Source organism: Cyanistes caeruleus, chromosome 17, assembly GCF_971803275.1.
Source record: "Cyanistes caeruleus chromosome 17, bCyaCae1.hap1.1, whole genome shotgun sequence".
Taxonomy (NCBI): domain Eukaryota; kingdom Metazoa; phylum Chordata; class Aves; order Passeriformes; family Paridae; genus Cyanistes; species Cyanistes caeruleus.
Window position 1 is genome coordinate 13121923 of NC_141717.1, and position 14392 is coordinate 13136314.

The 14392-nt window shown below is 46.8% G+C and overlaps 1 protein-coding gene across 6 annotated transcripts in view; it reads left to right on the top strand.

Annotated features, from left to right (window-relative positions):
- Positions 1 to 14392, top strand: part of SDK1 (sidekick cell adhesion molecule 1) — a 385141-nt gene that overhangs the window by 340146 nt on the left and 30603 nt on the right. For all 6 annotated transcript variants that reach the window (XM_086855185.1, XM_086855184.1, XM_086855187.1 and 3 more), the window contains 2 exons: positions 11683 to 11798; positions 13478 to 13664. In XM_086855185.1, coding sequence (XP_086711311.1) covers positions 11683 to 11798; positions 13478 to 13664 — 303 coding nt within the window. The remainder of the gene's footprint in view (positions 1 to 11682; positions 11799 to 13477; positions 13665 to 14392) is intronic.

Genomic DNA, 14392 nt, shown 5'->3' on the forward strand with positions numbered 1-14392 from the left:
TAGAGCTGGCTGCAGCTCTGCCCTGCTCATTAGAGAACCATGTGCATCTCCTGACAAATGACAGAAAAATTGAAAGCCACCACTTGCAGAAATTAGGAGGGGAGTCGCAGCCCCGCTGGCAAGCCCCCTTTTCGCCTTGTTAATTCATTTAACAGTTCAGCTGTCAGGGATGCTGGCTTTGATTGGGGAGGCAGTGAGTGTTCAGCGAGAGGCTGGGTACTGATATTCATCCCAGCCCGAAACGCAGCTGCTACCAGAGGTGCTGTTCTGCTCCACTGAAATTAAGACTCTGTTAGAGCAGCCACTACATCAAGAGCATTATTCTACCAGGTTGCTGTCACTACCTGATTGTGTGGGGGGCTCTGGAGTTCGGGAGACTCCACTACCTGCATTTTAATTAAACAGAAATCACAGGTTTGGGCCAGACGTGCTTCACCTAATTTGGGAAGGTGAATAAAGTAAAATGTGGCAATACAAATCCTGTGCTAACGAGCCTGCAGCCTTCAGTGCTTCTCCCATATACTGCAAAGCTGTTTTGGATGAAAAGTAATGGAATTCATCATTTCTTCCAGCAGCTGTTGCTGGAGTAGAGTGAGTGTGTGCAGAGAGGGGGTGGCAGAAGGGGTGAAGTGCTCCGAGAGACATCAGCCTTTAAACAGGTTGTAAATCCATTTGTGTGAAGAGGGGAGTGATGTGTGTCATTATAACTGATGGTGACATTGGTGACCTTCAGAATTCACAAGAACTGATGAGGCTGGGTTGTTGTTGCTGTTCTTTTTAATGATGATCTCTGAGAGCTGGTTCTGTAATGGGAAAGGCAAGGAGTAAAAAGAGCTGGGAGACAAATCCCTTTGTTTAGAAGTCCTCCATTTAAATGCCACTTTGGCCTGTACCATCATCTTTCAGAAAATGTTACCTGGCCCTCTCATTTTCTTCCAAGTGGAACTGTAGCTTGGAAAAGAACAGGAATGGGACAGTGATGACTGCGTCTTACCTATCTTCAAAAGCAGAATCCACCTCTTAGTGGAAAGCTACCAGACACCAAATTTCTTCCTGTGATGTGTAATTATTTTCATCTGCCCTCCTGCCTGCAGCTCCACAGGTATTCCTGGACTTCACAAACTTTATTTTATTCACCCATAGCTGACACAGGGAGGGAAGATCTGCTCTGCCAGTAACGTCAGGGGCAGCACTTGGAGCTGCCTGGCCATCTCCAGCATTTTGCAGGCCAGAAATAGAAACCACCTGGAAAGCTCCAAAACTAAAAATAGTGAGGTAGGTTTGGGACAGAAAAGGCTGCACTGAGAGAGCGAGCCATGATAAAGAAACCTTGTAAGGAAGTAAAGACTTGATTCCAAGTACTTGGCTCCCCTTTAGAAACTGCTTCCAGCACAGAGCTCTTGCCCCTTCTTAGCTGGTTATCTGGGCTGGGGCAGCATCCCTTTGTGCTGAAGGCAGGGGAAGTTGGCAGGACAAGGCTCCTTTGCCCTTGAGTGCTTTAATCTCTTCCTTCAGGCCTCACTATTTTATGTGTGCACTCCAGATTCCCCCCCTGGTATCATCTCAGTCCCTTTCTGGAGAAGGAGGTCCCTCAGCACTGCCTGGGGCCCCCCTTTCTCTTACAGCACAGCAGCTTTTCCTCCTCCCCTGCCCCAAACAGCACAGGAGATGTTGTGTGGAGTCCCCTGTGCCTCCTTGGTAGCAGCCTCCGAGAGGAATGACAGCATTCCAGCACATTCCAGCACATCCCAGCTGGCAGCCTGCATCCTGCCACAGCCCGTGGCTGTTTTCCCCTATCTGAGTGGGACACGTGGGCTGGCTGTGCCTCTGCAGATAGGAGCACATTGCTGCTGGCACAGCTGCAAGAGCTGGGTGGGCAGTGCCATCCCAGATGCCACTGGAGAAGGGAAGAGAAGGATTATCATGGCCATTTCACATTGCACTAGTCTGCAAACCTGTCAGCCTAGGGGACGGAATCTTCCCTGGATAAACAAAAGCGGATGGAGGGAAGCTACTGGGAAATAGAATGGTAAATGAATTATTGGTTTCACTTGCTCAAACTTTAAACAAAGGGCAACTTTGGCACTTGAAAAGTACCAAGACTTCGAAATCATGGGGTATTTGCCTTTTAATTGCTGACACATCTGGACATCAGCAAAAGGCTACTTTTGGGGCACAGCAGGCTGTTTGAAACTGGTTGTCCTTTTCCCCTCCCCTTTAAATTTAAAGAATGTGCAGAGCTGTTCCAATGTCATGCTCGGTTCTGGATGAGCTTCCCCCTGTCATTCTGGGAATGCCTTGCTCCAGGAGAGACACTGGGTTGCCATCCTGCCCCAGAGACTTCCTCTCCAAGGAAGGAGAAGGTCTCCTCTCAGCTTGGAGTTAAAAATGCAAGCCATGTTCTCCAACAGCATAAAAAGACAGAGTAAAGCCAGAGCAGAGGAAGAAAGGCAAACTGTAGGAAGATGGAAGGAAAGAAAGAAGTGGTGATACATTTCCTGTTTGGATTGGGCAAGTAACCTCTTTCCAGTTTCTCTTGGAAGCCACTAGGCCAATATCCCATTTCTGAGAGCAGGATTGGCCACTGGGCACATCCCATCAGTGTTTCTTGGTGGATTTTAAACTTCTCCAAGTTCACTCTATGTACAGGGGCTCCACTAAGGGCTTGTCTGCAGCAAGTCCAATTTGGATTTGTTGTTTCCCTCAGTGCCCTCCACTGGAGGTAACAGGAGTGTTGATAGCGCTTGGCTGTGGGATCTAATCCTGCAGGGCTGTGACAGGACAGTAAAAAATAACAAACTGAAGTGTGCCCACATTAAAGCATTAGTCACTGCTTGTGTGCTACTGGTATTGTTACAATGTTGGGGAGTTATGGAAATGAATTTTCTCTGTAAGCCTTGGCTCCCTTTCCTACTCAAACTGACTATTTTTTAAGGGTAATTTTATATTCTTAATCTGTTTACAGATGATGAGAAGGTTTGCTAATTAGACTTCCAGATTTGGTAGCTTAGCTCAGTAGCTTCTCTTACAATGGCAAGACAGAAAGTAACCGTGCCAGTGTGAGTCTGTGGAAGAAGTGTCCTTAATGTCAACATGTCAAAAAGACATCCCTGCAGCTCTCTGGAGACTGAAATCTAATGTCAAGGCAGAAGGAAGCAAAGTCTGAGAGTCGTAGTGCTGTCAAAGCAAGTTATTCTACCATATAGGAGAAGGAATTTTAAGTGAATGCACTGGAAAGCAGTGTCCAGATTGAGACATAGATTTGATGGGCTTATTTGACATCTTTAATTCTCCATTGACACTCCAGAAGCTCCCTAAAATGATTTGCAATGTTTTCGTGCTGCAAGTAAAAGCCGAGCGCGCGCCTCATTAACAGCTCATTAAATTGTTAATATTGGTCATCAGCAGCCTTTGGTACAGCACGATGCTTTATGCAGTGCGGCAGCTCCTGCTTAGCTCGGGTCTAATTGCCTCTTTTTATCACGTCTCGGTGTAGGAAAGATGTTTTTTCCGTCCTAGCAAAAAAATCCCGGCGGTTTTTGATGCGCTGCTGCGGCTCGTCCCTGGCCGGGCAGGGCTGGGAGGTGCTGGGCTCTGCCTGCCAGCTTTGCTCTGCTGATCAATTCACAACCACGACCATTTCAGGCTGATTTTTTGGTGCCTTCTGTAGGCCGAGACGGGCAGGTTCCCGTGGCCGGATTCATGGTGAGGGCTGATGGCTCAGTGCTGCAGTTGGGAGGGGAAGGACAGATGAGTGCTGTGCTGCAGTGTTCTATGGGCTGGGAAGAGCAGGCACAGCCCTGCACAGAGCACAGGAAAGCCTGATCGTGTGTGCAGAGCTTTAACAGCACAGCCACTCCATTAAAAGCACAGGAATTAACCTTCCTTTCAAAAAACATGAGCAATCAGTAATAAAGTCAAACGAACCAGAAATCGCCCTGGTAAAGAAGTGGGGAAGCCCCTGGCTGATAACTCCTATTCCAACAGGCACAGGCTGGAGTTGGAGTGCTTTTGACTAAAGGGTTATATTTGCAGCCAAATTCCTATTTTGCCTAATTGTGCAGTCCTGCTCTGCTTGTTTGCAGCCATCCTGGGATATGTGAGCAAAATTTGTGCCGTAAGTATTTTCATATGGGTCTCAACTCCCGTGGCTTTGCCTCCTCTGTACAGCTTTGCTGTGAAGCCAGCTGTGGAGAAACACAGTTGGTTTTCTTCTCTGACATCTGTTTGCTGTATCCGTCGTCAATCACAGAAGTGAAGGCTTTTCAGGTTTCCAGTTGTAGACTGAAAACAAAAAAAGTTGCCAGCTTTTCTTAAGTATGAATGAGCAATAGTCTAAAATACCTTGGTCGCGGCAGTCCAGGCACTGAGATGGAATGGGGGTGTAAAACCGCAGCGATGATCTCGGGGATGAGAAAGAAAGAAAGAGAAAACTCTCACTGAGAGTCAAGAAAATTTAAATTTAATTTCTCTCTCCCCAGGAGCACAAGAACATAGATTTCTGTGGGCTCCCTGGAGTTCCCTGACCATTGCAATCTGTAAATTCTAAATTAATCCCTCGTGGGGGTCAGCTACCCAAACTGGCATTAAAGCCACAGAGAAAGGTTATTCCAGGGGCAGATCTCACCTGTGCCCTTTGACTTTTTTCTGATTTAGCTTTTGACATTTGGTAGATGGCAAAGCCAGTGGAGATTATTTGATACGCTCTCTTGGCTGCAGTGAAGCAGAAGGATTAGATCAGTAGGTGCTGCCATTGCTGTTGGTGGATGTGAAGTGGGTGCTTTTGTCAGCTGCCATGAACTTGTGGTATTATGATGTTCAAATGTGGCATTAACAAATTATAATAAGTGGAACGTGACTATAAATAGAGGAGGAGGAATTTTGGGTCCTGGAGAGTTTGGGGAAATAATCTGAAATCAGTAATTTTGCCTCTCCAATGGGTAGACTTGTAAGAGAGCGGAGGGCAGTGCTTTCCCACCCTGTTCTGCTCTCAGTGCACACGAGAGGATCAGACAGCAGCTCCTCACCATCCCTTGAACCTTCAGCACCTCTTGGGGGTGATTCCTGCCCTCATCAGAGCTGGCACTGCTCTCCTTACAAACTGTTTCTGCTCCTCAGTGCTCCTCTTCTCCCAGTGTGCATGGATGTAAGGGACAGGGGGCTGCAGCAGCTACCCCTGATTTGCATGGGTGTAAGAGAAGGGGGTTTTAGCTGGCAGCTTTGTGCCTATGGCTGTTTGTGCATACAAATGCTGGCAGGCTCTTGCTGCTCCTGCTCCTGGCCCATCTCTGCTGACTGACAGGCTGCCTGCCTGTGTGTGATCATATCCTTGCTGACATGAAAGAAATAGAGGGAAAAGCTCATTTTATTATTCACCCCTTTCTTGTTTTAACCACCTGTACACCCTTCCCAGAGGAAGTCTGACAGTTCTGTGAGGATTTTACTTTTGGGCCGGGCTCTCTCATTTCCTTGATGGATAATCTCAGTATGCAATGTGATAGCTTGTTTTAGGGTGCTGTTTGCTAAGTAGAACTGTGGAATTCAGCAAAAGAAAAGTGTGTAGTTTTTGTTTACAGGCTTTTTCACAGCACTGCTCTGTGAGGTTTGCCATGGTTGTAATCACCCAGATCATGTCTGCCCCATGAAATTCCCAGATTGCACATGGCTCACTCACATAGGAAATACAAACCCCACTTTAAAAGATTAGGGATCACAGCAAGTCTTTTCACCACCACTGTAAGAGATAGTGAGGAACAGGATGAGAATGGTTCCTCACTTCAAAAAGGGCAGTGGCAGATAAGCCTCTAGATCTGTGTCCATGGAAAAGAGACTCCACTTTTAGTCCTTGTTTCACTTCAGCTTGCAGGAGTTCAGTTTGCAGGAATGTCATCTTTCCCTCCCTCCACTCCCCCTCCCTCCTGTATCTCTGCTGGTGCTGAAGATACCTGTGCCAACGTTGGGAAGCTTCCCAGTGCTAAACATAGAAGCTGGGGATGTTACATTTGGGGATCCTTTGCAGCTGCTTTAATTTATGTATCTTCATGACTTTAATACCCTTAAAAAATTGATGTGACAAAACATAGCTACTGTACTAAATGTGGTATGCAGAGAGAGCCAAGTGTTTGCCTACCCAGACAAGATGGCCAGAGTAAAACAGCTGCAGGTGTTCCAGACTCCCAAAGCCCTTATCCTGACAGCTGTTCACTTTCTCCTCTTCACCCTTTCTTCTCCACTATAATGGGTTGTCTTTCTCTTTTTTGTCTTTCTATTCTACGTCTTTCTATTTTTGCATTTTTGCTCTGTCTTCATCAGTATTCATGGAGGTGAGAGAAATGTTTTTCAAGTTTTTCTTGTGTTCACTTCCACTGGTACATGAGGAGATGTTTCAATTTCTCTTACACTGATCTATACATACATTTGTATGCCAATCAAGATACATCAATATCCCTTGGAAAGGGGTATTTCCAGCTAAAACCTGGCTTGAACAGCTGTTTTAGCCTCCTCCCCCATCCAGTTGAACATCTCAATGATGTGGAGACCAGATTGCTCCTTTGCTGAGACTCATTTCATGTCTCAGGGTGCCACAAGCCTGATGAAGTCAGAGTGTCACAGGCCTGGCAGGGCAGCAGTGGTGCCAAAGGAGAGGGCAGGAGCACTCAGGCCACACGTAGCAAATGGAGTGTGTTGGAGAGGTTAAGACCCACATCCCTGGAATGTGGCTCTGCCTCTCTTGGTGCCTCTGAGCCACATCTGAGTAACCACAGAGAGCACAGCCCGTGGAAAAAGCACTGCCTTCCATCAGGAGTTGAAGCCCAGCCTAAAACAGCCAGAAATTAGTGGGAAGTGTGTTTTACATTCTAAATATAGCCTGTGGTGCTCTGTCACAGTGGAAAGCAGCTTCGCAGTAGCTGGTTTTGAAGCACAATTGACTAATTGTCACTGAGCTAATCAGCATCACTCACCAGCATTCCTGACGCACCGCAAAGCTCCAATCCTCCCACCACTCTTTCCCAGACCGTAAGAAAATGGCCAGTAAACACAACATTTTTCTCTCATGCCACTTCTCCTTCATGCAAGGAGCGACTGCAGACATCTGCAGATCCACCTTTTTGGTCATTCCTGGGAGGTGCCATCCTCACATTTCTTCTCTAAGCCTGTACTGCAGGAAAACCCCTTGTGTTCCACTTTGCCTGTTCTGCAGATCAGCCTCACTGCTTTATCTGGTGACCTTCTGTTTCTTGTGTTGTGTTTGGCTTTAGAATCCACTAAACTATTGCTTATCTGCACTGTGACTTGAAGGCAGTGGGTGCAGCTGAAGAAGAAGCAATCTCCATGTCACTGCAGGGATATAACTTCAATACAGTGAGGATGGTTTAGGTTAGGCATCAAAAAGAATAATACGAGAGTTATTTTGTGAGTTATTGTTATATTACAGATATCCCTATTTTGTTTCTTTTTAAAGTATGGGTATTACACAAACCCCTATTTTAAGAGTTGTTAAAGTAGAGAGATGCTGGCAGAGTTTGTGTGGGAATGACAGCACAATCTGGAAAGAAGTCAGTGATTGAGATTATGTGCACATCTGACCAGTGAGCTGATCCCAGTGTGACCCAGGAGAAGGATGTCCGAGTCCTCTCCAAACCCTTTCAGCCCTATTTTCCTATGACTGGAATCAGTGTGTAAACTTTGGGGGCTCAGGTGTGCAAGATTTCCCCATCAGCACAGCTGAACTGAAATACTGCTGTGCTTTCTGCCTTGCTGTTAATCACTAGCTAGGTAAAATTACAGCTGATACTCAGAACATGCTGCAGCCACCCCTCCATTGTAATGTGGAGACAGATTAGAGGCTTTGGGGGCCTGGAGCTGTGTCTTTGTTCTGTGTTTATGAAGCACATTGTGCAATGAGATTCTGGCCTCTGGGTGCTAACACCAAAATGCAAACATATTGATTACTAGAGAATAAAGGCAGGCATGTTCTCCAACTCATGCTTTGAAGAACCGGGGGGGAAACACTTGCTACATAGAAAAGGATCAGAAGTCTTTACAAAACAGAAATTTGCTTGGGATTGTTAGGGATCAAGCTGATGCACAGGAAATCCTCCAGTCTCTTTCACTGTGTTTTTCTCCTCATTTTTGGCCTGCTTATTTATTTAAATGGCATGGGAGTATCAGAAAATTTCAGGAAATCTTGCCCCAAACTTGTCTGTGAATGTCCTGCCAGTAACACTGCCACTGCAGAAACAATTAGAAAAGCAGTAGAGGAGAAATCCTCTGCTACCCAGAAACTGGAGCAGGTATAAGAGCAGTGAGGAATGCTTCACAAAACCAGTTACCAAGTTTGCCCAATAAATCACAAGGATTTGTAGCCTACCTGTGCCACAGAGCATCGTGGCAACTGTCACTGGGAAAAGGAATAGTAGTTCCATAGTGATGGAAAGCTCTGGGTGCCACACAGCCCAGAGAACAAATATCCCAAGTGAGAAGAGCTGGGGTGAGCCTTCTGCAGAGACAGAGCTCTGGAGCAGGGAGGCCACTGGGGATTTAAAGCACCTTCACTTTAAAGGTTAGAAGCATTTGCAAGCTCAAATTGCCTGCAGTGAGAGCAGAGGCTGCTCAGTGCAGCTGGGAAATGAGGGCAGTGATATGTTTAAATGTGGATTTAGATGTGTAACTTTATTTATGGGCTCATTTTGACACTCTCACCACGTTTCTGGATAGATTTGTTGTCTTTACGTGATCCTGCCAACAGCAGCCCAGCCCATATTTGTTACTATTTGTTACTAATTACTATACAACCTGCTCAGTCTTTCTCCTTACGTTCTTGCTAAGAGAGAGTTTCAAGGAGACAATCTCAAAGGTAAATTGAAATCAGATAAGAAAAGAAATGTTTACAAATATCTGCATGAGATTCCAAGGCAGGATACGTGCACGGAATTCGCCTTCATGAGTACACAGATGGTTTTTTTTCAGGGAAAGTGAAATGCTTTCCACCTGCCAAGAGCTGTGTTTGGACCCTCGGGGGTCTGTGTCGCTCCTGCTATAGTTGATAATGTCACTAACACCTAAAGCAGTGTGAGGTATGCAGCTCTAACCTTGCTTTTTATGTATTTGAGATTTCAACAGCCATGAAAAATTCCGAGCTCAGTAATCTTGAAGTGCATTCCTAGAAGGTAAAAAGCCTTTTGAATTCACCTTTAAAGTGCACTCGCTTTTATTGGCACAGGCTATCCATACATTCACGGAATGATTTGGGGTTGCAAACAGGTGGGGTCTTCAGGGATGTGTTTCCTTCTTTTTGAAGTATTTCACTTCACCCTTAATGGAATGTGCTGTCGGCACAGAGCCACATCAAGCGTCAGCAGCACTCTTCTGCTGTCCCTCGCTGTCAACAAGAAATCTGTGCTTAGAGGAGGAGAGACACATCAGCCTTTGAAAGTTGAACAGAAGGACAGACTCACAGGGTACAAAACCAAACAATTTGCATCTCCTGGAGGCTCTGGGGTAGTGAAGAGAAATGTCTTTTTCCACACATATTTTTTTTTCGTTCCTCCCATCAAATTTTCTGCCGCTGTGCCAGCAGAAGCACAGCTCCAGTCGAGAGTGCAGAGTTATCACTGGCAGGTTTTAACCACTGTGTGTCTTACATGTGCTGCATGAAGGGGTTGAGGAAAAGCAGTGTTTTTCTGGCAGTGGGCTGTACACGCCGTCTCCTCTGATGGTCACGTCTCAGAAGCAGTATTTGTTCCAGGCTGGCGTGTGGCATCCAAAGAAAAATGCTCTTGTAGGTGCTGCTCTTGTAGGAGCTGGGTGTTGAGAGCTCTGTGAAGCTGTCAGCTCAGGACTGACAGTAGTGTCACTCCCCAGAAAGGAGATACACTGCTAAAGGGACCCTTTTTCCTCTGTGATTGCACATGTTCCTGTTTCCCTGAGCGTGTCATCCTGGCAGATCTCCGGGATGTGTTCTCAGCTGTGCTCTCTGTGATCAGTTTGGCCTCACGCTATGGTTTGTGCTGTGAAATTCTCCAAATCTTGAGGTTTTTGGTCCCTAGCAGCGCTCCCTTGCACAGAGGGCAAGCAGCCAAGCAGCGAGCACAGAAGGCAGGGCAATAATTAGACAAGTGCACCCTTGTGACCAAGCTGGGGTTTACTGATGGTCACTGTCACCTCATGTATTCACCATCCAGCCAAAAAGGAAACAAAAAAAAAAAAACCCACAATAAATAAATAGTTTTAACTGAGCCCTGGGACAAAGGCTATTTTCAATTTTACCTTTCACGTTTTAATTGTATGGCAATAATTTTGCAATAGAGTTGCCGATGGCAAACATGCAAAAGACATTAACTTTATTTATGTTTTGGATTATTAATGTGGCTGTTAAAATTCCTCCAGTTAGTTTTGATTGAATTGTTTTTTTGTGCGATTCTGTCGTTTAATGGAGCGGTAAATAAGAATTTCTGATAATGAGCCCAAGCATCTGTCACAACAACCTGGCGCTGGTTATTAACATTTCCATTAACGGCAGGGTGGGCAGTGATAATATGGAAACCACACAGTTAGAACAAAATAAATAGTTGGTGTCAGGCTGAGTGGGTGTTAATTACTTTTTTATTTTATAACTCTGGGGGGAGGGAGTATTGGTAGAAAAGTGTGGCTTATGAAGGTCATTCTCTCTTAAGAAAGAAGTCTCCAGAGGAGCAGCTAACCGGGGCTATCCAGTGCAAGCGGTGAATATTTTATCACTTCTATTTATGGCCCAGAAAGGGACAGAGAGAACAGAGACAACTTTCTCAGGGGGTCTGGCAGAAGGCTATGGCACTGTGAACACAGAGAAAGGAGGAGTGTAGCCTTTGCCCTGCCTTTCTCTCCCCACTTCTGGAGTTTGAGCAGGACACGCTTCGGCGCCTTCTCTGTGAGCAGAACAGGAGGAGCTGCTTTGTTAAAACCTGCCGGAGGCTCAGACAGCAGGTCGGGAGAACAGAGCGTCCTCAGTAGCTGCTGGGGAGGAAAATCCACCTGCACCAAGTTGGATCCTGACAAAGGGAAGGGATGGAGTGACCCTTGTGCACTCAAAAGTTGGTTTTCTAGCAGAGCACAATGCAAACAAGAAATGTCATCAGGAGCCAAAGAGGGTCGGTGTGTGCATGTGAAGGTATAATCAAAGTGGAGCTAACAAAAAGTCATAGTAGGAAACTAAAAGTCATTCTGTCACACATAAAATGTTAGTGAATTGATTAGCAGCTGACTGGGTTTGGAGGTAATTTCAGGCAGTATTTTGGCCCAAAGTCTTGCTGCTGAGTGGCATTTGAGCTGATGGTGGCAGGGGCTGCCTTGCTCACCAGGAACAGCCGATCAGGAGCACCAGCCACTGCTAAAGGTGAGCCCCAAACTACCTGGGAACCAAGGCAAAATTTTCCTTTCTTTTCCAAAGCTGCTGGGAGGATTGAGTTGATTCAGTGTCTAAGCCAGCCTGCGTGGAGCAGAGCACAACCACGTCCCGAGGCTCAGCTGCTCCTCACTCCTCTTGCGCCGAGACATCCCGATGACGCAGATACCCTGGGGCTGGCTCACTGCTGACTTGTGGCATAAACAGAGTCTGTCCTGGGTCTTTCTGCAAATGAAAAACCTGGATATGAGCTAATTCTGCTTGTCACTGTTAATTCTTCTGTCCTCCTTCCTCCCTAGCACCGGCGCTGGCCCCACAGAACATCCAAGTCCACTCCCTTTCCGCGAGCCAGCTGGAGCTCACCTGGGACCCCCCTCCTGCCGACAGCCAGAACGGGAACATCCAAGGCTACAAGGCAATCCTCCCATTTCTACTGCTTTCATTTATCTTGCTTGGCATTGCTATTTACTTGTGAGAGAGCTCTACAAAGTGCAGTCGCCCTTGCCGCATAAGGCAAATTAGAACAGTGCTCAGGCTGCAGTAGGGAACGGCAGCAAGTCCCAAAACCAAAAGAAAGAGAATGAGATTGGGAGGGGGGAGGAGAGAAAAGGGAGAGTGTGTCGTTATTTATGGAGAAGGAGAGCATGGGGAAACAGGGAATGCAGATAAGGAGGCAGCTGCACTTATGCAGGCAACATATCTACTCCAAAAAGCAACACCGATACACAAGAGCTGGGGGCAAGAAATGTCTTTAAGAAAATTAACTGAGCTTTACCTCCATCAAATGCTACAAGCCTTTAGGAAGAGCAGAACTTTCTCTCACCTGGAAGCCTGAGCCAGGTCCGATTTTGGAAGCATTGTTTTATTTCCTTAACTCTAACAAAATTAAATCAGAGTATTAATTGCGTTTGGTTTGCAGGAGATGAGCACGTTGCAGAGACACGCTGCTCAGCATCTCCAGCATGAGAATGGACCCTCAGAGAGTGGGAATGGGCAAGTCTACAAACACTGGAGCTTGGCTTGGGTTCAGTGTCTGGCTCTGCCTCTCTCCATGAATTTAGATCCATAAGTGAAGGAAAGCCAAGCCAATGTGAATAATCTGGCATCCCTTCTTGGCAGCAACAAGCATCCTTATATATCAATCCCTGTCCTTTCCTTTTTGTACGTTTATAGATGGCTTCAGCAGCTTGGCTTGGAGAGCCAAGGTGGAGTCTTGCCTTGGCTTGTTCTCTCAGCTCTCTGGCTTGCTTTGGCCTGTTGTAATGCTCTCACTGCCAGGCCTGTCCAATAAGTAGGGCTGGCACCAATTTTCCACTTGGAAACAACTTCTCTGAAGCCTAATTTCATGGCATCAGGGTAAAAATTATGTAATGGAAGAAGGGGTAAAAGCACCTCAAGGAACTTTAGGGAGAATCTTTGTTACCCTCTTCAGGAGGGCATTTTCCTGGCTGGGCTGTGCTGTGAACACCAGTGGTGTGACTGCTGTGAGTGTGCAGAGGGGAGTTGTGGACCATCAGGATGCCAATTGCTGACAGGCAGCTTGCATTGCAGGGAGTGTTTAAACTGACCTGTCCTCACTGAAGCCTGGCAGCTCATACCTGCTGTCATTAAGCCATATTCTTCAGCCTTTGTTTCTGGGTGATGTACTCTGCTACGTGGTCTCATTGGACTCAGGGGAATTTGCTAAGGAAAAGATTTGGCATGTGCTGATAAACCAGAGTGTCCCAACTAGCAGAGGAGTCCAGGGCAAGATTACACTGCCTTTCTGGTTTTTTGTAGCTACAATGGTCAAATATTTTCTAGGTGTACTAAAACACATGACAGGATGAGAGGGAATGCCCTCCGGTTGTGCCAGAGGAGGCTCAATTAGATATTTGGGAAAATTTCTCCAAAAGAAAGCGTGGTCAGGCATGGGAGCAGGCTGCCCAGGGAGGTGGTGGAATCACCAAGCCTTGAAGTGTTCCGAAGGCGAGTGGATGTGGGACTTGGGAGCATGGTTTAGTGGCAAACCTGGGGGCTGATGGTTGGACTCATGATCTCAGAGGCCTTTTCCAACCTTAATAATGCTGGGATTCCATCTCGCTGTCCCAACAGATTTATTACTGGGAGAGCGACTCTCTGAACGACACGGAGAAGGTGAAGGTCCTGTTCCTCCCGGAGACGAGCGTGCGGCTCAAGAACCTGACGAGCCACACGCGGTACCTGGTGTGCATCTCCGCCTTCAACGCGGCCGGGGATGGCCCCCGGAGCAGCCCTGCCCCGGGCAGGACGCACCAGGCGGGTACGGGACCTTGTCCTGCTCACCTGGGCACACACCAGGGGAAGTGGGGGCGTGCAGGAGGGCACAGCTGTTTGGATTTGGGTTGTAGGGGTCTTGAAAGCAGGGAAAAAAGCGTCAGATCAGTGGAGTGTGAGGAAAGGGAGTGGTACAGCTGAAATGAGAACGGAGTGGCAGAAGGACCAGCCCCTAAACTAAGCTGGTCCAGAAGGAAACAGTCTGTGGCTCTGTTTCTGGTTTCTGCTGCCACACCTGGAGATCAGAAGGAACTCATCTCCTGTGCCTGGAAGTTGCCCTGGTGTTCCTGTGAGAATATTAGCATGCTTTTTAAAATTCCTCCCTATTTTTTTTTTAAAGCTGGATCAGCAGCCTCCCTGACTGGCTGAGCAGTCCCTGTGCTGGATGGGCTGGGAATGCTCTGGTACAGGGTGAAGGCAATGCCCTTGGTGGTGGCTGTGAAAAGGAGGTGGCTCCCTTCTGAGGGCCCTTCCCTTCCATGCCCTGTCTCCTTGTTTGCTGTGGAGGTTCAGTTTTGCAGCTGACTGCCCGTATTTTTAGGACAGGCTACATTTCTGACTGATTATAGAACATTTGGGTACAACTGACAAATCCAATTCTCAGCTTGTTTCCTTTAGATTTAGGCTGGGCAAATAAAGCAATGTTTTATATAATATATATGTATATCAGATTGACTGCTGCTGCTGCAATTCAATCTGTGTGCAATCCTTTCA